Source organism: Excalfactoria chinensis, chromosome 5 (assembly GCF_039878825.1).
Source record: "Excalfactoria chinensis isolate bCotChi1 chromosome 5, bCotChi1.hap2, whole genome shotgun sequence".
Lineage (NCBI taxonomy): Eukaryota > Metazoa > Chordata > Aves > Galliformes > Phasianidae > Excalfactoria > Excalfactoria chinensis.
In genome coordinates, this window is record NC_092829.1 from 7,809,982 (window position 1) to 7,834,872 (window position 24,891).

The 24,891-nt window shown below is 41.5% G+C and overlaps 1 protein-coding gene across 1 annotated transcript in view; it reads left to right on the forward strand.

The window, feature by feature from the left end:
• Positions 1–24,891, forward strand: part of AKT1 (AKT serine/threonine kinase 1) — a 68,844-nt gene that overhangs the window by 26,448 nt on the left and 17,505 nt on the right. Inside the window, exons 3-9 of the mRNA XM_072337601.1 lie at positions 10,097–10,225; positions 16,686–16,797; positions 19,648–19,795; positions 20,990–21,121; positions 21,290–21,355; positions 22,961–23,029; positions 23,711–23,836. Coding sequence (XP_072193702.1) covers positions 10,097–10,225; positions 16,686–16,797; positions 19,648–19,795; positions 20,990–21,121; positions 21,290–21,355; positions 22,961–23,029; positions 23,711–23,836 — 782 coding nt within the window. The remainder of the gene's footprint in view (positions 1–10,096; positions 10,226–16,685; positions 16,798–19,647; positions 19,796–20,989; positions 21,122–21,289; positions 21,356–22,960; positions 23,030–23,710; positions 23,837–24,891) is intronic.

Here is a 24,891-nt window from a genome sequence, read left to right on the forward strand (position 1 = left end):
CTGCTTAGCGTGGTTTGCATTGGATTTGGCCATGTTTCAAGAATGAGGTTCTGAACAAGGAGCAATACTGTACCCATGGGCTGGGTGGACCCCGCCCACTCCTTGTGCTCCTTCCCTGTCTGCAGCCCATTACTGTCACCCTGCCTGCAGAGACCCAGTGCTAGAAGCATGCGGCACATCCCTTTTTCAGTCTCAGATGCAGCAGGCTTCAGCCAGAGCAGCCGAGGCTTGGCTCATCTGTGCCCCTCTCTGCAGCTGGCCTCTGTCCTCTCTTTCTCCAGATCCCCTCCCACCTTGCTGGCAGCAGCTTTTCCAAGGTGGCTTTGCTCAGCTTGACCCCTGCAGAGTGGAGGAGCCCCCAGCAGCTGCCGCACAAGGTGTGGCATCGGATCAGGAACTAGAGGAAGGAAATGCTGCATCCAAAGCATGTGCTAAGCAGCAAGCTACAAAGTGGGGTTTGCATGTGGGCTTTGCTGCACACGTGCCTGTTCTGTCCACTGCAGAAGTCCCTGAGGCATAAACGTTGCCCCACATGACCTTCTTTAGGAATGCTACCCCAGGTGACCTTTAGGTTTTTCATTTTTATGTAAGTTTGAAGCTTTATTTCTCTCTAGTATTCTCACCATTAATTTGTGGGTTTCTAACTCCCCTGGACAGCTGCTGTAGTTTTTGCGAGTTCAACAAACTTCAAGGGTAGCTGAACCCAGCCAGGCAAGGGACTGTCTTAGTTTTTGCTTTGCTTCTGTTCTTAAGTAAGAAAACTGACATCTGGAATTTTAGCCACATGTTACCAAAACAACAGGGTAGGGCACTACAGGCCGGGAAGCACCACTCGTGCTCTCATCTTCCTATGCCCATCTACTTTTTTTGCTTTTGTGGGTGTAGGCCTTCTATTTTTGCTGCTTGTATTTAATGAACAGTGGCTTTAACATATCAAGAAGCTGTTGCAAGATGCTGTTGCAATATGAAAATTAATTCATGGCAATGCTATCAAGGTAGGTGGGTCCTTATTCAACTGCATCAGTTATTTTTCATTCCTCTTTCTGTTAGAAGCAGATTTTCACGTGACTGAATGGAACACACCTTGCTTAGAGCTGCTAGGGAATGCTGTGATGAGTTTATTAGAATGGATGCTTTTGGGGTTCAAAAATAAGTAATCATGTTAGTATTAATACACTTTGATATTAGAGCAGTAAATTGTGGTACCACTGAAATCCACCAGGAATTTTTCTTTTTCGTTAGGCTTAAACTCAATGTTTTTGCTGCATGTTGTAAATTAAAATAATTCTGATAGTTCTGTAGGTGACAGAAACGTGGCTGCCTGAGCTTGTGACCCTGGTGCAGCAGCAGGGTGGAATGCACTCTGCGTCACAGTGATGGCACATCTCAGTCCAGGCACCAAGTTGGCCCCCGCAGATCTCTTCCTGCCCTTACATTCCTTGGTTTCTCTCACCCATGTGGTGACAAGACTGTTTAGCAGTGACAAGAACATAAAATTTCAAGTGGAACTTGAAGGCTGGGTGAGCAGACACGTTTCTGTGGCTGTACGTTCTGGCTGCTGGCACTTCCTGCAGCTGTGCTGTGTTTCGGGGTGCCTTGTAGGCACCCTCCAGTTCCCTGGTACTGGGCAGGCTGTCCCCCTGCCAGCTCTTACTAAGAGAGGGGAATCCTTGGCGAGGTTTCCTGTGCCTGTGTTGCTTGGCTGAGCTCAGCACCAAAGCCTGGAGGAGCGTTCGCTCTCACGTTACCCAGCATTGAAGTCGCTTTCATAAATTCGCAGTATGCAGTGAAGTTACTTTAAAGAATTCCCCTAAATTGAGCCAGGCAGTCTTGTTGCTTATCTGAAGGACGCTTCCATTGCTGAGTTTAGGGTAATGACTCAGTGGAAGTTATCTCAGAATACTAAATTTGGAGGTGAAACCAGGAGGTTGCCATGATAACAAATATTAGAACTTACTTTCTGGGAAGTGCTTGTAATTCTTTCATTGATGGCCATTAAACGTCTCAAGATAAATGAAGCTTTTTATTAGAACTAGCCTGCTCTCACTGTGTTCTTCCTGGATTTTGCAGACTTGCTAATGAAGAAACGAGAAAGGAAATCCAAATTAGCCCCAACCATATAAAGCAGCTCCCCTTTTGCTGCTTCTTATTTTTGTCATTGAAATATTTGCCTGTCTTGGCTCTAAAGCAGCTTTCTATGAAGTATTTACCCAGTAGTTGTTCGTGTAAATGTTTTAAATTCTGCATTACTTTATTTTTTCTCTCTTGGCACTTGTAAGAAATTTCCTAAAGCACAGCATGGTCACACCATTACTGGTTGAGTTTGTCTTGTAAGTGGCTTAAAATGACTCTGTGTATTTATTTACGTTGAAAATTAGGACTCAAAACCGGAAGCTAAAGGATAACAACGTGATGTGTTAATATTTTACTCTGCATAAGATGCTTATTTGTGAAAAGTCCACGTTCAGCAGCTCAGTTTTTACAAATAGAGCTTGGTTTGGTTTGGTTTGGTCTGGTTTGGTTTTGAACCGCCTCTAATGTTTATCCATATCGTCTGTTTTAGCAAAGCTGCTGCCATACATCTCTTCTAACGTCCTTTAGCTTTTTCTTTTTTCTTTTTTTCTTCTTTTTTTTCCCCTGCCGTTTCTTTGCAGTTCCCCCAGGTTTTGATCTGCTTTGTGAATGGCACAATGTGAGCCTGGAAGAGGCATCCCAGGATTCTCGAGTCCTTGGTGCAGCAATACATGTATGGCTGCATCCCACCAGCTCCCTCCATCTGAACGGCTTGCCCTGCACAAACATGAGGATTTTAGTGGGGGCAGAATGGGGGGAGGAGATCTTAAATTGGTTTTTATTCAATTAGAGGTGCCTTCCTCTGGTGCTGTGTGTGTGCAGCCTTAGGAATTCAAGCTAGAGCTGATGCTTTTTGACCTGTTTTGTTTAACCTGTGGAAGAGCTTTGGCTTGTGTGTGTTTCTTTGCTTTGTCCCCGGTTGCACTGTCCAAAGGTCTCTGGAGAGGACGTTGCTGAACACAGCTGAGTATGTCCCATTCACATAAGGCATGCCTTAAGATAAGTACAGGAATCACTGTTATGGATGCTTCTGCAAAGAGATGAAGTAATTAAGTCAGCTTTTAGGTGATGTATAGAAAAGCTCTTCCTTGTTCAAATACACCAGGGCGTGGTGTGTTTTGGTGTTGGGTTTTTGTGCTTTGTATTCTTAGTAGAGATCATAACATCTTGGGAGGATTGTGTCACGCCCTTTTGTAAATACATCCACTGTGTTTAAGAGCCTGATTTGAAGAAGTGCTGATTGTATTAACTTCATGTTAAGTTCAAGGAAGGTTGGAGGAACCTCCTTTGTCTAAAGGAAGATACTTAAAAAGTCGCAGAGGTTCATTAGCCTAAGAGCTTCATTAGCTGCTTGTGCTATTTTCCATCACAGCATTAAGGTAAAAATTACTTAAGGAGAAATAATTGTTCCGAGCAGATTTAATTCAGTTCAGTGAATCTGACACATCCTGTGTCGTGTTTATTTATTTATAAATGTGAGATTTGGGCACCTGTCAAAAGCAGAGGCACACATGATGGCGTTTACTCTTTGTTACTGGAGTGTTTTGTTGTGTTCACGTTCTGTAGCTGCTTGTGAGCCTATTACGGGACAGACCTCTCTAATTGCCTTGGACACCTCGTGGTAGTTTAAAGTCCTTTTGCTCCCACCACAAGGTAACAGAGATGAAATTCACCCTTAGATTTTCAGTGTTGCTTCAGAAATCACTTTCTAACTTCCTGTAATTTATGTAGCAAATCCTTAAAACTGCTGTTTTTAATGAAACTTCATTTACATCTTCTCCCACTGGAGACAGCTGTAGGTTAGGACTAGCCTGACTAAGCTGTGCCAAAGGTAGGAGTAAGGAGTTTTTTTACATGCTGATTAATTCTCTTTCACTCCTCTGGGAATATCTGGTATTGCTTAAATTGATCGCTGTAAGCAATATGCCAACATTTTTTGACCTTCTAAACTGAAATTCAGCAGAAAAGAAAAAAAAAGAGAGAGGAAAAAAAGATAAACCTCAGTGTTTGAGTTTTACATAACCATCCAGTTGGAATACAGTGGTTTTATAAGAGAGATGTCATCTTCTGTGGTGGTGGAGATCTCAGAGCCTTTGAGAGAGATGAAATCGGAACGTGGCGCTTGTCCACGAGCAAAGCATTGGGTGACAATCTGATTTTGTTTCTTCATAATCTGACTTTTAATCTCTCCCATGGCCTGGCTTCGTCAATCAGAGCATCCATTCCTTACTTTCATTAAGGGTTTTACTTCGGAACTGTTGTGTAACTAAACACTGAGGCACCTTAAAATACATGTATTTTCCTACCCAGCTCACGTATAGCGTTTTGAGAAGCAATAAGTCGATGTTATTTGTTGTTTTCCAAAGTTAATTTACAGATGTGGGATGCCAGGTGAAGAGGAGCTGCAGTGTGCTGGCTTTGAAGGCGCTGGCGCACAGTGCGGTGCGAAGATCTCCCTTTGTCGGGTTGCGCATTGAATCGCTCCCCTTTGCCCCACCTCCAGCCTCCCTTTTCCTCCCCTCCCTCCCCAAATTCCCCGAAGAGATGATAATGAAGCAGGTGCCATATATCGTAGCTTTGTGTGAGCGTGAGAAACAGCCGCCGCTTCAGAATAGCCGGAGCCGCGCAGGAGGAGGAGGCATTTCTTCTTAACCTGTTGGCAGCAACGTCAATCATTGTCCCGCCGCCCGCACTGCGCTGCCATCCAGCTGCACGCGGAGCGGCTCGGCATAAAGCAGGGAGCGGATTTGCGGTGCCCTGAATTAGCTCCTTGTGCCGGCAGGGTCCCCGCCGGGGCGGCTGCAGACGGGCTGCTGACTCAGGCTTGACCTCCCCATTGGGGAGCACCCGGGGCTGCAGTCTGAGCCGCCTCATTGAGATGCAGGGCACGGGCGACGCGGCCGCAGCTGTACGCTGGAGGCGAGGACTGAGAACTCATCCAGAGTGACCAAGAAAGAAAAAAATAATCAAAGAACTGGCCCCCTTCTGTACTCCTCTGAATAGGCAGACAGAGCAGAGGTCCTCCTCTCTCTGCGAGCGTGTTGGGAAAGACATTAGCGTGCCCTGTTGTTTTGTTTTTTTTTTTCTTTCTTCTTTCCTAAAAAAAAAAGCAACCCAAAACCTGGCGCTGTTTTGAAACCTCTTGTTTTGACAGTTTGTGGGGGCGGGGGGAGGAAGGGTGCTGCAGCAGCCCGATGGATGTCTGCGCTGCTATCTGAAAACTAAAAAGCCAATTCAGAGTTTTCATTTGAGGTCGTTCTCGCCTTGCTCTGTTGTTTAGTATCGAGTATTTACGATCTGGGATCAGCTCCCCGTGTTTAGGAAGGGTGTGCTTCTGAGCGCTTTAGAAATGCAAAGGAGAAATGCGAGCCTTGCTTTCTTTTTGGAAAATCTGTTTTGATTTCAGTTGCTTTGCGAGTGAGTGGACAGTGATGTGCTCAACCAGCAGAAACTAACTGTAAATCCACCTTCCTCTTTCCAGACATGCCGACGTGCATGAGATGGCAGCTCCCGAAAGCTTCACTTCTTGAGGGAAGCTGGCATCTGCCTCGGAGAAGCCTTATTAGGCAGACAGGGTGCAGAGCACTCTCCGCTGCCATTGAAGTTTTAGAACTGACTCACTCTGTCTCTGACCAGTGGCACATGAGCGCCGCAGTTGGCACAGCCCTCGTGTCTCGCTCGGCTGGCTGCGTGCTGCACGATCAAGGAATGCAGCGCGTCTTCAGAGCGTGTGGGAACGGACCAGAGGCTTGCATAACTTAAAGCCCTCGCATTTTGAGTGTTACCTTTAATTGTAATTAGTGATGCCGTTTCTGATGCTCAAAGCAGAACGTAGAATGCATTATTTATCCATAGATTTGCGGTACCCGATAGAGCGTGCTTAATATAATGAGACCTCATTCTTGCTCGGTGCTGCTGGGCTTGTTCTGGTTACTTTGGGGCATAAGAAAGTTAATAGCAGGTCCAGGACTTCTGTAAATATCAAGGGTATCGTTGGATGCTGACTTGGTTAACCTAATGACTTTCTTTTTAAACCATTGGTATGTATGAGTTGATTAAAAAAAATAAGCAACGACTTCTTAAGTATAGTCTGTTCCGAATTAAAGGGTGTGGTGTTGGCTTTGAATGAGCTTGATGCAGCAACAAGCATGCAGCAGTTGGTAAATAAAGATGGATTTTCTTTTGTTCTGCTGGTGCTTGCTGCTCATTATTCTCCACTTACCCCGTAAGCTTCCCAGGGAGTGGCAGCTGTTTCTGATGTTAGACACTCTATCAGTGGTAGACAGCTCCAGATTCGGTGAGATACTGTTGGGGGGAGAGCAGAGGAAAATAACCTAACCCTGCATTATTGTAAATCCTCAGCAGAATTAACTTTTCATGAACCAGAAGAGTTTTGTGTTTGACTTTCCAAAATATTCAGGCATAAGTATGCTCTGCAGTACGTGTTACTGGGAAAAGCTTCTTTGGCATGAGGTGGATTTACATTCTGAGCGTGTATTAAGTATTTTAATATGCAGTGTGTGGGGGCAGACACAAAGCAATAAAGTGAAATCAGTCTATAACGGTCTTGGTGTGTATTGGCAGGTCTGTACAGTTTGGGAATCTTTGCAACTTGAAAATTGCTTTGAGTAAACAGAACGATACATAAAGGTTTTAAATAATAAAGGCAGCGAGTTACAGAGGAGTCTGATTCCAGGATTTTGTATGTAGGATTTACAACCCGTGCTTTTGCTTTTCTGTCTCTGCAGTGTTAGCATTCTGTTACTGAAAACAAAGAAGGCTCTGCCAGGGCATTACACAAGCAATGAATCACAGAGGAAAAAAATGTTTTGCTTTGTAAATTGTTCACTTTTCCTTGGTGGATCATTATTATTATTATGAAGTGTTGTCTAATAGAATCTGCCACACATGCTTGTGCTTACTCTGTGTTTCTTCTAGAGAAACTCCATAGCTAAGTGATGAGTGACTTCAAGCAACTTCTTGCTTTTATTATTCTTAAAAACAAAACCGCAACAGGAACAAAAATCACAGGACAAAAATTGAAACAGTTCAGTTTGCTCTTCAGGCATGACGGCTTAATGAGGAAGGAAAAGGTGTTTTTTGGTCAGGTTGTAGATAGTTTGTAGTGTTTCTGCTGATTTAGCTAACAAAAAGGATGTAAAGTTGTTTAAGAATATTCACTTTGTATGTTTTGTTGATGGCTTTCTTGGTGATCCGAATTTCAGAGCAGAGAATGAGAGTTAGTTCCAACTTGACTGTAAGATCAGATTAACAGGTAACTTGATTGGGATGTCACAAACAAGGCGCCTCGTGCTGCTGCAAGATGCAGGAGTACAACCTCCGAGCTTGTTACATAATAAAATGTACACTGCAGATGCTGCAGTGTGCCTCATACTGTCCTTGGCAAGAGCAATAATCAATAATGTGTAAGCTTGCCATGTTGCAGCATTCATTAAGCTACGGACGTGGAAAATGAAGTTTATTTACTTATTTACACATTAAAAAGTTAGATGAGGAACCTGAACCAGCAGTAAGTGAAGGAAGGTCTGAGCTGAGTGGTCCCTGTGAAATGCTAATGAACTGCCTGGTCTTTCACATTCAGTGAAAGGTAAACGATAGACTTGTAGAACTATGGAGTCACAGAATGGTTTGGGCTGGAAGGGACCTTAAAAGCCCACCCAGTCCCATCCCCTTGCTGTGGGCTGGTTGCCTCCCACCAGATGAGGCTGCCCAGGGCCCCATCCAGCCTGGCCTTGGGCACCTCCAGGGATGGGGCAGAAAGAGTGAGTGTGGAGGATGGTGGTGTGTGTGGAATATATGGAATACACCATTTTAAGGACTATGTGATTAATCCTGTTAGATGATGTATTTCTAACAGAAACAGATCGGTGGAATAAAGCTGTAAGAAAGTATTAGAGACAAACATAAGCCTCTAATAAAACATTAAATAGGATAAGGGAGAGGAGGAGACTCTTGTGACAGTAGAGTGTGATTTGGTGTAAAATTATGCATATTTCACTGACAATAATCAGGTATTATTTTCAGAATAAGGAAAAGGAAGTTCTACCTCCTCTGGGTTTGCTTAGATCAAGAGAGGAAAACATGAAAGTGGCAGGTATGTCTCAGAGTCCCGACAGCTCCCTGCCCAACCTTTTTACCTGGCAAAGCTCTCCAGTAGGTACTGGGCCAAGTGCACTCTGTTTTCTTATTCCTGTTGTCCCATCTGCGGTGTAATAATAATGAGATTGGAGTAATCTCACTGATCTGGGCTGACTTGGATTGATAACTTAAATGTGAAAGGCTTCATAATCTCCTCCTGATCCCAGAAAGTTCTCAGCTTTTCATTAAGGTCAGAATTAAGAAGGTGACAACAAAACCTTCTACGTTTACTGCCTTGCCTATAAACGCCATGACAGTGCTTGAGGTGAGTCCTTCTGAAATTCCTACAGTGACACAGACATTTTTGTAAAGCTCTTCTAGGTCAGTATAATGCTTGCAGCTGCGACTGACATCTTTAAAAGAAATACTGCATGGGTTTGTGCCCGTTTCTTGTGTTCTCTTCTGTGTTGGCTGTGCTGGTGGATCAGTGCGAATAGATATTTTTTGAAGGGTAATTCAGAAATCTTCATTTCTTGCTTTGGAATAGAAAGTTAAAGGCCTAACCAAGGGTTAAACACTTGAAAGCAACGGTCAGGATGCAAGCGGCACCTGGGAGAAAAGCATAAGGTTGCTGTAGCCAGTAAATTTAGGGAGCTCTTTATTCTCTCTGCTCTTGGCTGCTGCTGGAATTGCTCACTGGCAGGTGAAACAGCAGGCACTTGGTGCTAGGGAGGTGCTCAGCTCACCTGAGCGATGTTTGGTGTCTGGTCTGCTCCCTCATCCTCTCCCTGCTGTTGATCAAACAGACAAACACAAAACCCTACTACAGGGAGGAGGCTGCAGCTGCTGCCCAGCTGTGGGTGGCTTGCAGTGACAGCTTTGGTTTGTTTTCTCTCAATCAGTTGTTGGTGGGGTGGGCAAAGGTGAAATGTGGCCTGTACTGTGGGTTGAGTAGCACCTGCAGTGAGGCTTTTGTGATTCAGCTAGGTAGAAATGTTACCTAAATATCTGGGAATAGCATGGGCAGGGAGCGCAAGGGGAGACTGATGAACACTAACTCCCATAATAGACACAGATGGAACCCCAGTCTGCCATCCTTGAAGCCCAGTTGAGTAGCTCTGAGAATTCATTTGAGGTTTTTATTAGCGCTTTTCTTCAACTGCTGAAGGTTTAGAACATGGCTGTGATAGTCATCAGCTACTATCTGCTCAGTGTTACTCAAATGAGCAGTAGCATGATGTGGTCGAAGGATGTCCTCTCTGAAAATGAAAGGTGGGATGTATTTCAGAAGAGATGCTTATTTTCTTCTTTGTGGTGGCTATACATCATCCAAGTGTTTTCTCCTTTTGTATTGTGATATATCATCTCATGTTTCATGCTTCAGATGTTGTGAGAGGAGTGAGTGATGTTATGTAACGTAAGCAGAGAATTATCTCTTTATGTTCTAAAAATGACTGTTGGTTTGATAAAGCAGTTGACTAATTAGTAAATTACCCATTGTTGTTTAAAATACTTGCACTGCAAAATGTAAATGAAAAAAATTTCTCCACTTGTCAGTATGAAAAATGACAATAGCAAAAATAATACATAGGACATCTGCTCTGATTTTTTAAAAATTTAAAACGCATTTAAGGCAGATGTTGTAGAATTTGAATGGGAATAGGAATAGATAGAAGAACAAAACAGAGCTGTTTACCTTTTGTTGAAGTCCCATTCTTATGGGTAGCGTCGCTAAAAATATCTGACTCAGTGCTTGTATTTTTCCACTGCTTGTATCAGAATGAACTGAATGTTCTTAAAGCTGCTGCTGTGTCAGGAGTTGGAGTTTCAATATTTAAAAAAAAAAATAGAGAGAGAGATTGGTGAATCAGTATTGTGGGGTGTTTTCTGATGATGTCTTTCTTTTCCCATATGTTTTTTATAGGAGAATATATCAAAACATGGAGGCCGCGTTATTTTCTTCTAAAGAACGATGGAACGTTCATTGGCTACAAGGAACGACCACAAGATGTTGACCAACGAGAATCGCCTTTAAATAATTTCTCAGTAGCTCGTAAGTGGTTTTATGTGCTCTCTCATCCAGTCTGGGGGCTGACATCCCGGTCGTAGCCCTGGGAATCCGCATCAGTAATGTTCAAGTCTGCCCAGACTAATATATCTAATTTAGATTAAAAAAAAAAACAACAAACACAGCAAAACAGCACCATGTTTCTCAGTAATGACTGCGTAGGTTTGATGCTGTAGGGGTTTTGCAGTTTTCTACTAATTTACAGTTTCTGGTTGTAGAGTAAAACAGGTTTACTTGTTACTATTTTGTACGTATGTTATTCAGCAAGTCACTATAAGGTGAAACTGAACCCAAGCGTGTGGTACTTGGCAAGCAGGCACAGCCAAAGCATTTCAGCCACCAGATTTGGATGCAAGGGGCACTAATATCAATCGAAATTATTTGACTGGTAGCATAAGAGAACACGGAACAAGCTCTGGTTTTAATAAAATACACTCGTTTTTTCTTCCTTTTGAAAACAAACCCACACTTCTTTTTTTAGAGCCAACAAAAAGGTTTGCAAATAGCATTATCTCCTAACCTCTGCACTCTGTCCTATGCAAACATTTCCATCTTTGCTCAGGTGCCACAGCACAGGATGTGATAGAAGAACCTGAGGAACGTTTCCTTCTCTTGCTTGTGTTTTTAACCTTTCTCTTCATATTTCCAGCTTTTATTTTCTCCTGTTCTTGATCTTTCCTCTCATGGTCTGCCTGTGTCTTGTTTCACTGCTTAAAAATAGATCATTGTGGCACCTGTTATTAGCAGTAATCTGTTTCTGATGACTACTGGAAACAAAGCTCTGCGGAGGGAAGCATAGAGCACTTTCCTTCTTCTTACAGGGTAGCTTGAAATGCACGACATTCATCTTGTCACAGAACCACAGAGCTGTTAAGGTTGGAAAAGACCTCCAAGATCATCCGGTCCAATGTCAACCCATCCCCACCATGCTCAGTAAAACATGTCCCTCAGTGCCACATCTGCCCTTTCCTTGACAATTTCCAGGCTGAGCAGTTTGAGCGGGTTTATTTTGGAGTGCTTTGGTATGGAATTGGGCTGTGCAGCGCCAGTCGTTATTGCAAATGTTCGTTTCCCCTCGTAGTGACATATATCTGATGGGAGTGGTGATAGGGAAGGCAATGGGTGTGCTGTTGCCTGTTGTGCTCCAGTGCAGGATGCCAGAGGGGAATTTTGTCTCATTTTAATGAGAGAGAATTGTCTTAGAATTTTCACTTCACTAATGACATGGTGCTTTCCCCTTTAGATGGGTATCTCCTTATGGATCATGAAGGTAAAAAACAGTGGCGGAAAGCTGTGAATTCATAAATTAATTCAGCACTTGGTCTGTAGCCAGAGGCTTTTACCAAATGCACTTTCTGCAGGACATTTCCCTTCTGTTGCTGCTAACTGCATTACTTACAGTAATTATTTATTGCAGATCGCTGCTAAGGAATAAAGGACATCAATTGCCTTCCCTTTGTCCAAGTTGCTTTTAGAAAGAGTTAACTTAAATTGATTTTCACAGCAGAAATATGTTGCTTTTTTTGGCAAATTGAGCTTGTCAGTCTTGGCATTTATATATAAACAAGTTTGTTGCCATGGTATCAGAGCATTGTCAAAAAGACATGCCTGTACAGTGAGGTGTACCCCCATAAGAGTGACTGCAAGGAGGTGGTGGGTGGAAGGATGTTCTTAGCAGTGGCTCCTATCTGGAAAGCCAGTGGCAGGTCGGGAAGACCTTGGTGCTCGTGGGGGTGGGCTCCTCACTACATGTCTCTGCTGTGCTGTGGATCTCACTGAAGCAGCTGTTGCCTCACCAGGATTTAATTTTTCATGTAGGCACAGGCATGCAGTGTTGTTAGCATCTGATGTACAGTTCCCTCCTAGGTACCCTCAGCACTTGCATTACTTGGGTTTGTTTTGCACCACAACTCTTCCCTTTGAACTTGCTTGCCTTGTGCTTTCACTTGAGTTAACTTATGGAGTTCAAGTGAGTCAATTGGAGCGAGCTCAACAGGAGTGCTCAGGCCAGAGTGTGGCTCTGCACTGCAGAGGATGCCTGCAGAAGGCTTGTGTCAGTGGAGCTGGGGTGGTTTTAGCTTAAACATTTGGTAAAAAATGGTCCATTTATTTATTTATTTATTTCCTTTTCATAATCACGATAGCCCTGACTTTTTTCTTAATTAGTGAGAGTGGGTTTTTTTGTTGTTTTGTTGGGTTTTTTTTAATGAGATGGCAGGCTGTCTCTGTCAGTCTGTTCTTTGGAAGGGGTCCCATATTTCTGATTAAAAATGTTACCTTCTTCTGCTATAAAATAATGTTGGCTTTCTTTAGCTTTGCAACTGGAAGTTATTTTTTCTGTCCCTGACTAAGGGACTCTTCTCACTTGTAACGTAAAATTCATATTAATTCATGTTTTATCAAGCCATGAGGAGTAGAGAATACTGAAATCAGGAGAAAACAGTGAAAGTTGGTAACATTGCCTAATAACGCTCTATCTTTCCCAGTAACAATTATGGAGAAAGTGATACCAATAAATACAAAATGTACTGACTTTTATAGGATTTTTACGTGCTTTACAATCAGCATCTTCTTTACCTCAAGCCCTCTTCCCTTCAACTTAAAAGGATTTTCATTATATGTCTTTGAAAACTTGTTTAAAGAGCCCAAGGGGTAAAGAAAGGATCCCTTTGTTTAAAAAAAATAAATGTTTTTTCTCTCATTTAAAGCAGCCAGGTATCTGTGTTTGCAGTTGAATGATATGCTTACGTAGTTTATTTTACATAGATGTTACCTACTAGTGATTTTTTTTTCAAGCTGAAAATGAAAGATGGTACCTGAGCACTGTGGTTTCTGAGTCATACCTGTGTTTGTGTTCCTCACCACTGCTAAGACAAACTCCTGTTAGGAAGAAGGGATTATTTCTCTGTCTGTCCAAAAGGAGGGTGGACTGCAGTGGTTTTGTTGCGCAGCTGAAAATGTAATTACTCAATGGTGAGTGCTCCTTTTGGGACAGGACTGGATATCTGCAGTCAGGCATTTATCACAGGGCACAGCATGGCCAGATCAGTAGGCACATTTTCTGAGCCTGCTGCTATTCTGACCACCTAAATGTAGGTCTGTAACTCAGGGTTCCCACCTCCTCACTTCGGCCATGCTGAGTGATTTGGCAGGGGGGATCTGCTCAGTGATGCTAGAATAGAAAAGCACCTCAACACCGTATTCCTTTTTTGACTTCTAAAGTCTTATTTGTTCATCTTTGTTTTTTTTCCAACTTGCCATTTTTTATTATTATTTTTAATTTTTTTTTTTTTTCCATCTCCTTCCTTAAAGAAACCAAAGTGGGAATGGGAAGGATGCCTGACATTGGTTAAAAGTGTGATGTCACTATGTAGGGAGCAGAGTTTGACACTTTCATCGCAAGTAATCTGCCTTTTAGCTTAAGTGCTGGTGAAGCAAATATTGTGACATTTTAGAAAGTCACTGGGATAATACTAAGTGTCTTTCAAACACAGAATGGTAATTTACATTTGAATGCCTTGGTGTCTGTTCCTGTTAGGAACAATTTCTCTGTCCTACTTACTTTAAAAGACCAAACACCAGGAAAGAATCAAGAGGTTCTTTAGAGCAATTTAAATCATTTTTAACAGGCTGCTGTTTATAGTATTTTGTTTGTTGCAAATGGAGGATACGTATGCTGTCCTGTTTGACAGGAAAAACTGTTATCAAAGTGGGTAAGTGACCATCAGCCCATAGATTAAATGTGAATGTTTTTACAGCAGTACCCCCACTTGCGCCATGAATCAGGAGTCTGTGTGCTCTGCTATAGCGGAGCCTGTTTGCTGTACATGATAATAGGAGACAACTTTGGTGCTTCTTTAGCTTACCAACTACAATAAGGAGTACAGAGTTGGTTGTAGAAGTAGGAAAAAAACTCATTGTTTTCTAACTTGAGTGATAAAGTCCTCGAGCTGGTTCTCCCCATATGCAGCAGTATGGGAGCGACAAACTTTTTGAAACCTGTGATATACAGCACTTACACTGGTAAGGCAAGTTAAAAATAAAGCCTTCTGTATTTTTTCTTATGTGCTGTTATGATTGAGCAGGGTAATTAGACAGCATATTGTTCACTAAACAAAACACTTCTATGTGACATACTTGAATTATAGTGGTTATTAACTGACAAATCTCTATTATTCGTCTTGCTGTACGCATTAAAGATTGCTGGATCAGCAGGCTTAACAGATATCAATGAACAGTGCGGACTCTGGGGGAAGAGCAGCGGTATTTATTTGGTCCCCTTCTGTGACTGACAACATCTTCCGTGGGTTGTTATGCTGAAATTAAATGGTTAAAGTTTAGAGCTCGTGGTTTATTGAAGTATCTATGCTACTACTTCAGGGTATTTATTCTGAGGTGCTGAATATGCACCTACCAGCTGTTTTAAAAAAGTAAGCAGCACCTCTCAGTTTGTTTCCTTACAACATTGTATTTCTGGATAAGTGGAAGAGTTCTGGATTAGCGGAAGATTAGAAATAGGCTCGTTTTCCCCTGTAAGTCTTCAGTCAAATTCATTATCTGTTGTGTCTGCATTGTGCAGGTTCATAGAGGACAGTCCCAGCCTTAGCCTTGTTTTGTTAAGCAGTCAGGTAAAAGTGGGAGATACAGCAAACAAAACAGATGAAGAGCAGCTTAGCTAAGGTGGCAGTTCTTGGAGCAGGAATGAGATTTCTTGAGTTAAATTTCTCAGAATGGGGCTTACTGGGCTGCGCCAGGTCCTGCAGTTGTGTTCAGCATTAGTGGCTGTTCTGCAGAGGGTGATGGAGGTGCTGGAAGGCAGAATACGGCACTCTGGAAGCACGACCACGTCGGTCTGTGGAAGCCCTTTAATCTCGGTGAATAAAGGAGTGCCGTTTATCACACTAAAACCTTCTCATGACTCATTAATAAACTTTCTCTTATCTAATTGCTGTACTTTAGGTAGGATGCAGTGTAACCTCGGCACGCTATTAAAGAAAAATTAGATTTTCTTGTCATGAAAAATGCAAAGTTACTCATTGAAAACCTTATAATTCCAGTAGCAAATGAGGCACGAAATATATTGCCAAAATACAGCACCCAAAAACACTGGCGGTAAATATTTTATCTTGGTGCTAATTAAGAGCTTGAATTTAAAACTGAGCAGTCTAAATTTTCGCGATAATAAAATTAGCCTAACAATACCGGTGGATCCCTACTAATGTGAGCTGTTAATCCGCATTAATAATCTGGCTGTACCCTGTCCTCAGCTTCTGTATAGCTGAATGTGCTCATAGCTCTGGCAGGAAGCAGAAATTTGTCCTTGTCTTTTCAGTGCCTTCCTTTCACTTGGAAGTTGATTTAGACCCTGAAGACCAAGTCATAGTGAGTTTGTGATTTCAATTAACTGCTTGGAAGAATCATTAATGGGTGAACGCTTCTCCCATTATTCCTCTACTCACTTTATTTTGAGTTTGCTTGAACAACAACTTTTTAATTAGCTTTGCATTTTAGTTTAATATAAAACTAGAAACTGTAGTGCTTTGGTTTCTGCTGTCATTTAATCAACCTTCTTCAGGATTGGATTTGGTTGCTTTTTGGTTTACGTACCCTTGATCAGGTGCCCAAATTTGAAGGATAAGCACTCATCGTATCCTACAAGGCTTAAAACAGAAGATGTGTTTATTTTACTTAAAAATAGATAAATCATGCTCAGCTGTCCAAGGGGCATTTTTATGAAGGATGTGGTATTTTTGAATGCGGCCACATTTCCTCAGAGAGGTTCGAGGTGCTGTTTGAGTGCTGACGGGGATGCAGACTGTTAGCCGTGTGTCCATCTGGATGAGCACAATGGTGGCAGCTCTCTGGGTGCTGTTTGGAATGGGGTCTCTTCTGGGGGGTGCCCTGTAGTTTGTTGTTCCCTCTAATTGTTGAGGACTGAAATGCTTTCTGCCAGAGCCCAATCTCCATCAGAGCAAAAAAATGACCAAATACACTTTTCAGCAACTCCTTGAAAGCCAAAGACTGGATTTTATGTCAGGAACATCAGAGGTGGGAACTCAGAGGCTTGGCTTTAATTTCAGTGGATGTAATTGCTGCATTATCAGCTGACTTTGTCCATGTGTTCTTCTCTGGATGACCTTTGGAGTGTAGGATCTGTGTCTGAATGGCTTCTGTGTCATCACAACACATTTCTACTTACCTCTCTGGGCAGACCAAACATGGAGCCTTTCTAAGCAGAATTTGTTCTCCGTGCTGCTTAGATTACTATCTCACAAGCTATTTATTGGTTTCATCAACACAGTAAATTGTTTCAAGTTGCCTAAAGAAGTACTTACAGAGATTTCAATGGCTGATTAATTGCAACAGTTTGCTAGATAAGAATAAAGACAAATGATTATTTAAACCTGCTTATGTACCATGACTCTTTCTTCCTTGATTGTGGTAGAGTGCCAGCTGATGAAGACAGAACGACCTAAACCAAACACATTTATCATTCGATGCCTCCAGTGGACCACAGTAATTGAAAGAACATTTCATGTGGAGACTCCAGAGGAGCGGTATGTTTCATTCATATTTAATACATAAAACTACTTACACAAGCAGATGCAAGTGTTCAGCATTAATAGTAAGTTCTTTCCTGGAGCTTTTATCAGGTGACGTACATCTAGACTGCAAAGTAACAAATAATTTTTGAGTGTCTCATGTTGAGTTTGTGTTGTAGCATAGAAAGTTCCTTAAAGAGGGGTTGGCTTTTAAAAAGGATATTGTCTGTCGCTGAAATGGTGTTGGTTTGGGTATCCAAAAAAGGCAGGTGTATGTCTGTACCAGCACACAGGTAGTTATTTCTGGAGTTAGGCTTCATTTCTCACTGGGAACTGTGTGGTGAACACTGAAGTGTTTCTGACCTGGGAGTTTCTGGAAGGATGAACACAAGTGAAAGAGATTCAAGCAAAGTGGAGTTGCGTCACAATGCTGACCTTTTAATTTCTTTTTAGACTCCTTGTTTTTAAAGGAAAAAATGTTAGTAGTATCACTGCTGATTGCTAACGTTTTATGCAAATTAGATAATAAAGGTGATAGTTATCTGCTGCAGGTGCAGATTTCTATTTCAGCTGTTAGGAAACAAAACTAAGAGCATGCATCCTGTGCTCTCATCATTAGAGAATTGATCTCTTAACTCCTAGCAGAAGAGTTTTCCAGCATAGCTACTCTACAACTACAGTGTATTTAAATATTTACTTGCTCTTCAGGAACTGGACTTAAATTATTCCAATATCATTGCCCTAGGGGAAGGAGTGTTTTAAAACCATGGTCCTCCCTAGGACTGTTACGTGCTTGGATTTAAGATCAGCATATTCTACCTAACATTCTTTGCTTTTTTGTACTGTAGCCTTTGTGTGTAGTGATTTAAAGACACTTCTTATTTATCGCTTTTGATTCTATTACAGTATTCAGAAGAAAGTGAAATCAAATTAAAGCAAAGAAAAATGAACTGGTCTTTGTTTCATTTAGTAGCTTTGCAGTCACTGACCCTAAAGTGAGTGAATAACAGTTTCCACTTGGGGAAATTTCAGTCTTGTTTTGCTCCCTCCTAGCCAGTGAAGTCAGCTCAGTGACAGTTCAGAGCTTGGGTGTTAGTCACCTCTGTTGTGCACACTGGATATGTAAAAGCTGAAAGTGAAATTCTGGTATCCCAGAAATCAAAGAGATTGACTTCAAGAAGGCCACAATCTCAACTAAGTCAGTAATAAATCCCGAAACAGATGCGGAGGTAGCCTTTAGCTTCTCTGTGCCAGTTCTGAACAACAAACGTGACTGTTAGACAAAGGACTATGTGGTTTTTAGTGAAGGAGTCTCTGCTGGGAGCATAGCAGAACATCCAGAAACGATTCCTGTGTTTAACATTCCCTTGTTGCCCCAGAGGGGGCTGGATAGCCTATGTTCAGCTGCCTTTTGCAGACACATCACATAGGTGCATATTAGGTGAAGAAAGTGAAGAGGTGATTTGTTGGTTGTTTTTTTTTCCTTAACCCCAAACTGGTGATTCTGTACATCTGTTGTACCTCTTGGAGATGATTTCTTTTGTATCTGTGAAGTAGAAATGGATGCTGTGTTAGGCAAAATCCCAAACAAAAACCTGCGTAAATCATAAAAAATCTTAAGTGTAATCAGTGCAGATTCTAATACAATCTTACGTCAGGCACTTTTTCTGTGGACTTTGCTCCCTGCATGGAATAGTTTGCTTTTTTCATCCAACAGAAATTGCAATTCAGATGATCAGGCACATTATTTCTTTAATATGATACTTCATCATATGATTTCATAGGACCAGTGAAAAACTTGACATTGCAGAGGATGGTATGGCTTCTCCTGTACATTGCTGATCACATGTGGTGTTGCTCAGCATTGTCTGCTTATTTACATTCCTCTTGTCATGAGAGTAGTTTGCCTGGGATGTCCTAGGAAGAAGAGTTTAGCCAGTGCCCCCTGAATTCCAAGTAAACTACAACATCCCGTTCCTTGAAGATACAAAAGATGCAGTAGAAGGTGGTAAATTCACATAGTCCACAAAACATCTCTACAGCCCCTGTACACCTTACAAGTCTTCCCAAAACCCTGCAAACATTGGGTTATATGTTTTGTGTTCCGTACGTTTGCTGTGAAATGAGGTGAATGACAAAAACTTTAATTACAATAGTTTTCTAAGGTGTGAAATTTCCTTAAGTTCAGTGGAGGGAAGATGGTCTGCATAGAAGTTGAAGGGGTGAATAGCAGAGCAGCAGTTGCTGAAACAGCTGTGGAAACTTTCTTGTAACCATGCCCCTGTCACTGTTTTTACTGACATTCTGCTATTGTACAAAGGAGCTGCTGTCATCCATCTATCCAAGAGAGAAATAACTTAAAACTTCTCCTAGAACATTCCTTGCTGTTGAAACTTGGGATATGTGTGTGAAGAGGTGGCATAGTGCCCCCAGCAGTTGGATTTATGTGTTTCAGTGCACTGTAGGAGTGGAGAAGCTGTGTTTAATTGCTTGTGCTGTGTGGCATGTGATCCTTCTACTTTTTGGTTTTGGCAAGACTGTTTTTGTTATGTAAATATCTGTATCATTAGATCATATCTTGACCCGATGACTGACAGTGTATTAGAAGTCTTGTTTGCTAAAGAGTCTTAAGTCATATATGAACTGTGGAGACTTCTGTTGCCTTTTGTTTTCTGGAGATAAAGACATAGCCTGAAAATGCTCTTAAAAATGTATATTTATAGTGTTTGAAAACATATATTTCAGTGTACATTGCATTGATGTGTTCGAGAGCATTAGTTCTTCTGTATTCCTTGGAGACCCTTGCTATGGCAGACAGTAATCTGAGGCCGCAAGTAACCAATGTCATTGCTTGTATTTTCCCAGGGAAGAATGGACAAAAGCCATCCAAACTGTAGCAGACAGCCTCAAGAAACAGGAGGAAGAGATGATGGATTTTAGATCTGGTTCTCCTAGTGATAATTCAGGTGCTGAAGAAATGGAAGTTTCTATGACAAAGCCAAAACACAAAGTGGTAAGTGAGCGCATCAGGAATAACAATAAATTTTAGGTCTTCTTGAATGTAGACAAGAGGCGACCATCAAGGCACATCTGTTCCTTTTTACTGGCAACCACTGATATGTCCATCCATGGTGTCCATAGAGCTTGGGTTTCTGCATTGACTGAATTGGCTTACATGGAAACAGTACGTGCCAGTGTAGATCTCTGCCCTTTGGAGTCCTTTTTGACATTTCCCTTCAGCCTTCTTTCTGCTCTATCTGTGCCTCTTATTTGGGTGTCCATTTTCCAAAGGCTCTTGTACCCGAAAATTGGTCAGACCTTCTCCTGTGCAAATACCATGTCTGGATAATACCAAAGCATTTCTTTGTGTCTTCTGTCTCACTATTGTCATCCTCCATTACAATCATAGTTTTGCTTCAGTTTTGGCAAAACTGATGACATTTTTGAAGATAAAATATGAACTATCCCCCAGAGGCTGCTGTGCATGTCTGCCAGCCTTGTGTTGTGTTGTTGGTTTTAGGCTGATGTGGGTGACTATTTACGTGTCACTCTGAATTGTAGCTGCCATTAGCCTTCTGCATCCTTGGCTGAGCAGATACAAATCTTTCTGGGCGCTGACAAAGCGATCAAAATGTCTATAGAGTGATAATATGCTAAGTAGTGAATGAGTTTTCTGTTAGCAGGCAGTTTATGGTTTGTTTTTCTTGGTTTGATTATGTTTGAGAAGTGTATGGGTACTCATGGACTTTTTATTAGGGCATGTGATGACAGGAGGAAGGGAAATGGCTTTAAACTGGAAGAGGGCTGATTTAGACTAGATATTAGGAAGAAATTATTTACTGTGAGGGTGGTGAGATGCTGGAACAGGTTGCACGGTGAGGCTGTGGATGCTCCCTCCCTGAAAGCATTCAAGTCCAGGCTGGATGGGGCTGTGAGCAACCTGGTCTAGAGGGAGGTGTCCCTGTCTAGAGCAGGGCAGTGGAACTGGGTGATCTTAAAGGTCCCTTCCAACCCAAACCATTTCATGATTATGATTCTATGATTGTGATTTTTATGGAAGAGTCATTTCTGCTCCTGAATTCAACTAAGCAAAAGTGTTAACGCATGTGCATAGTATTCTTAGAGGAATGAGGAATCTTAGTCTGAGAATGACGTACTTATTGGTAGTTCATGTAATTCAGTTCTTGTTTATCTGTGTCATTAACAGACCATGAACGAATTTGAATACCTTAAGCTTCTGGGAAAAGGCACTTTTGGAAAGGTCATTTTAGTTAAAGAAAAAGCAACCGGACGGTATTATGCTATGAAAATTCTGAAGAAGGAAGTTATTGTAGCAAAGGTGAGTAGATGGGGAAAATTTGGAACATGGTTCGCTCTTGCTGTAGCCTTCTGGAAAGTCATAACAGGGGTACTGTGAGCACTTGTAAATAATTGCTCCAGTAGTGTTTGAAATAGACCCCCTGATCTGCAGAATTGCTGCAGTGATTTCCTTTTGCCTTTGTTTCAGGATGAAGTAGCACACACGCTGACAGAAAACCGTGTTTTACAGAACTCGCGGCATCCGTTCTTAACAGTAAGTATTTCTCCCTCTACCGATGGTAACTTAACATCGTGACAGCTGAGACTTTCCTTATTTTTTTTGGTTGTTTATATAATGCATCTGAGATCTGTGTTTTTAGAGCAGCTACATATTTTTGTATGTTTCCATTTTTGGGAAGCATAAATTATAATCCTTTCTAGAGCCTCATGGATCAGACCTTCAGTGCCTCGTGAAATCAGAGACCTTGTAGTTTCAGGATGTGATTTGATATTATGGCTCACCTGTATAATGGCTGCTGTCACTTGAGATAATTATTTGCTTTCCCTGTCCTCCAAATGCTTGCTATCCTCTGTGACAGAGATCAGGATGACTCTGACCTTGTGACTGATGAGTTCAGGGTTACACAGTGGGAAAAGCCCTTTAGTATTTTTTTTTCCTTCTCACAATCCCACAAGCAGTTCACAGTACAATCAGAGCTGTTTTAGTCAGCAGAAGTGTGGGGTGGGACAGGGGAGAGCAAGACCGTGCTTTACCTGCTGCTTTCCCTTTAGATTGTCTAACTGTTAGATGAAGTTGTAGCTTCACTTTACATCTCTAGCACCGGCAGTCTCTCTGGATTGAGTTCTAATTCAAGATTTTCTAGTATTCATTATAAATTTGCTTTGAATCATTTCCACCCTCTTCAGAGACCTATGTAGTATCCTGGTGGTTTCCCCCATCCAGGTACACACGAGTTTAACTGGAATTTAAACTTTTAAAGCATGACCTCTGGAAGTAAATATTAGCAGAATCGAGTATAATCAGTTCATGTTTGCTGACTGTCTAAAACCTGATCCCCCCTTTCTTTGTAAAACCATGGCTGGTGCAAAATTGATTTCTCTAATAGTGAAGATGATGATGATACCACGCGTGGTATTATTTCATTGCTTTCATAAACCCTAAATTCCAAAACAGTCTTGAAGTCAGCTAGGAGAGCAAATTGTGACCAAGAAACATAAGACCATGGCAAACAAATTGGTGTTACTCATGCTGCAGGAGTACCCATGACACAACTGTACAAAGACACCTTGTGACACTCCATCACACCCTCTGTCTGATCTGTTTTTGCAAATTGCTCACAAGTGGATATTGATAGCATTGCTCAATCCCCTGGCAGGCTGTCAACAGAGAGCAGTTGCAGTGAGCCGGGCAGAGATCAGGGGGCTGGTGTCTGTAAGCGCACTTGTTTCACACTAGTAGGCTTGCAGCCAGCGTGGCAAAACCTTGTGCTCTTGGATTTGACTGTGGCCCACTGTCAGAGTGATCAAACTGGGAACCTGTGGCCTGGGGAAGATATTTCAGTGATGCTGCCAGTGCATTTTGTGCAATTGTAACAGGTTAGGGCTTCCCACAGCATTATAGGCATTACCGATAACTTCTGCAATGGATTTTTTTGTAATGTTGCTTTAAATATATTTAATAAAATAAGTTGGCAGTGAATCAGTGCTCAGCTCAAACAAGAAACTGCAAGTATTATATGAGAGTCAAGGACAAAAAGTCCACGGAAATCTTATTTTTCTGTCTATCTGAATACGGATTCAAAATGCTTTTTATAACTTTCAATGTGATCTTCTGAGTTTTCGTTTAAATCTGTTTCAGGCTTTAAAGTATTCCTTTCAGACACACGATCGCTTGTGTTTTGTCATGGAGTATGCTAATGGAGGGGAGGTAAGAGAAACATAATAATGTTTAATAATGTAGGATATTCCTTTACTACTACTACTAATTGTGCTTGGCATTGTTTAGCTAAGGTCTATTTTTGCATTTCTAGTTAATCCAAGTTGTCCCAGCTAAACAGAGCTGTCTGCAGTTTTAACTAATATTAAGACTCATATATTTCTTCACTCTTAGTAAGTGCAGGTATTGGTGTAGGTTTGTATTTTACATGTGACAGCAACGTACTTTAATCTGACATTTAGTTATTCAGAAAAGCAGCTTGCTTTCTGTTTGCTTTTCAGGCAGGCTTTAACACTTCTAGATGAATACTATGAGCACATCACTATGGAGAGAATTTGAAGTGCAGCAAAATGCGGTTATTTAAGGAAAAGATGAAATATCAACATTTCATCTGTGCCATGAGATAGCTATAATACGTAACTGTAATTTGATTAAAAGGTTTTATTTTCTGTACACAGAAGAAAGTGTAGCACACAAACTAGTTATTAGCATACATCTGTGAGTACGAGTTATAATGCGTTGTTTATGATGGTTTTTAAAACATTTGGGATCACAGCTGGGTGTGGATGGGGTTTTCTCTTAGGTAACATCAGATGGTGGATGGCCTGCAAAGTGTTAGATGTAACTCAAAAACATTCACTATCTAAATGTGATACACTGTTGTTCTTGTAGTTGTTTTTCCATCTGTCGAGAGAGCGTGTATTTTCTGAAGACCGGGCGCGTTTTTATGGAGCTGAGATTGTTTCAGCACTGGATTACCTGCATTCAGAGAAGAATGTGGTTTACAGAGATTTGAAGGTATGTAGAAAAACAATTTCAAAGGCTTTTTGGATTTGGGCTTTCGGTTTCTTAGTCACAGAAGTAAATGAGCCTTGACTGTAAGAAAGCCTTTTCTGACTGAAGTTTAACATAACAGTTATTGCAGCTGTCGGGCTGGACTTTACAGGGTGTCTAAGCACTTTTGTAGCCTAAGAGCTTGTCTAGTGCATTTATCAGGGCTGTGGCAGTGTTTTGGAGAATACAAAGAGGGTCTGAGCATTGTGGGTTGTATTCTCACCTGACTGCTTGTTCCAAGAGAAACCTTTTTGGCTTCACACGTGATGAAATACAATTCTGGACTCTTCATGCCGGGTCTTATCAGATACATGCAAATTCACACTGCGTGGATGTTGTTGTTCCTTTCAATCTGCTGTGCATCACTATCTTCGTAGTACCTTTTTGCAGAGAGAAAATTGTATAAAGTTCAAATGGCTTATGTGTGGTGAGCAGAGGGGGTAACGTACCAAGTAAGGAACCTCAGGGAAAACAAACTTGGGAAGTTCTCAAGGGTGTTGCAACAACAAAACTGGTTTTCTGAGAAGTGTTTTCAGGAGAGAATGAGGTGATGCTACTGGGAGCATGCTAGGTAATATTTGCAGGCTTCTTCAAAGTGCTTCTAGGGATTCCTGCTGGGATTTTGTATCCCGTATCACTGGGATTCCTTTGAAATTGCACTTTGTTTCCTACATAGTTTGACCTCTGTCTTGAAATTGTTCTTGTTACAAATTGGTAGTGCAGACTAGAATGAATATCAAGTGTCGGGTAGATGTACAAAATGACTCTCATATAAAGGAACTCTGACAAACGGTTCCTTAAACTTACACTTACATATTTACTTTCATTCATTTAACTATTCTTTAATAGTACAGAATATTTTACACAGTCACTTAAGAACAAAAGCAGGGATGAAGTTATATGAGGAGTATCAATGCATTATTTTTAGGAATTTGAAATATTTTTAAGAATCTGGTGTTCTGTTGGTGATAATATTTTGCAAGCACAAATATGTTTACATTCTGTATCGTTTTGTATAT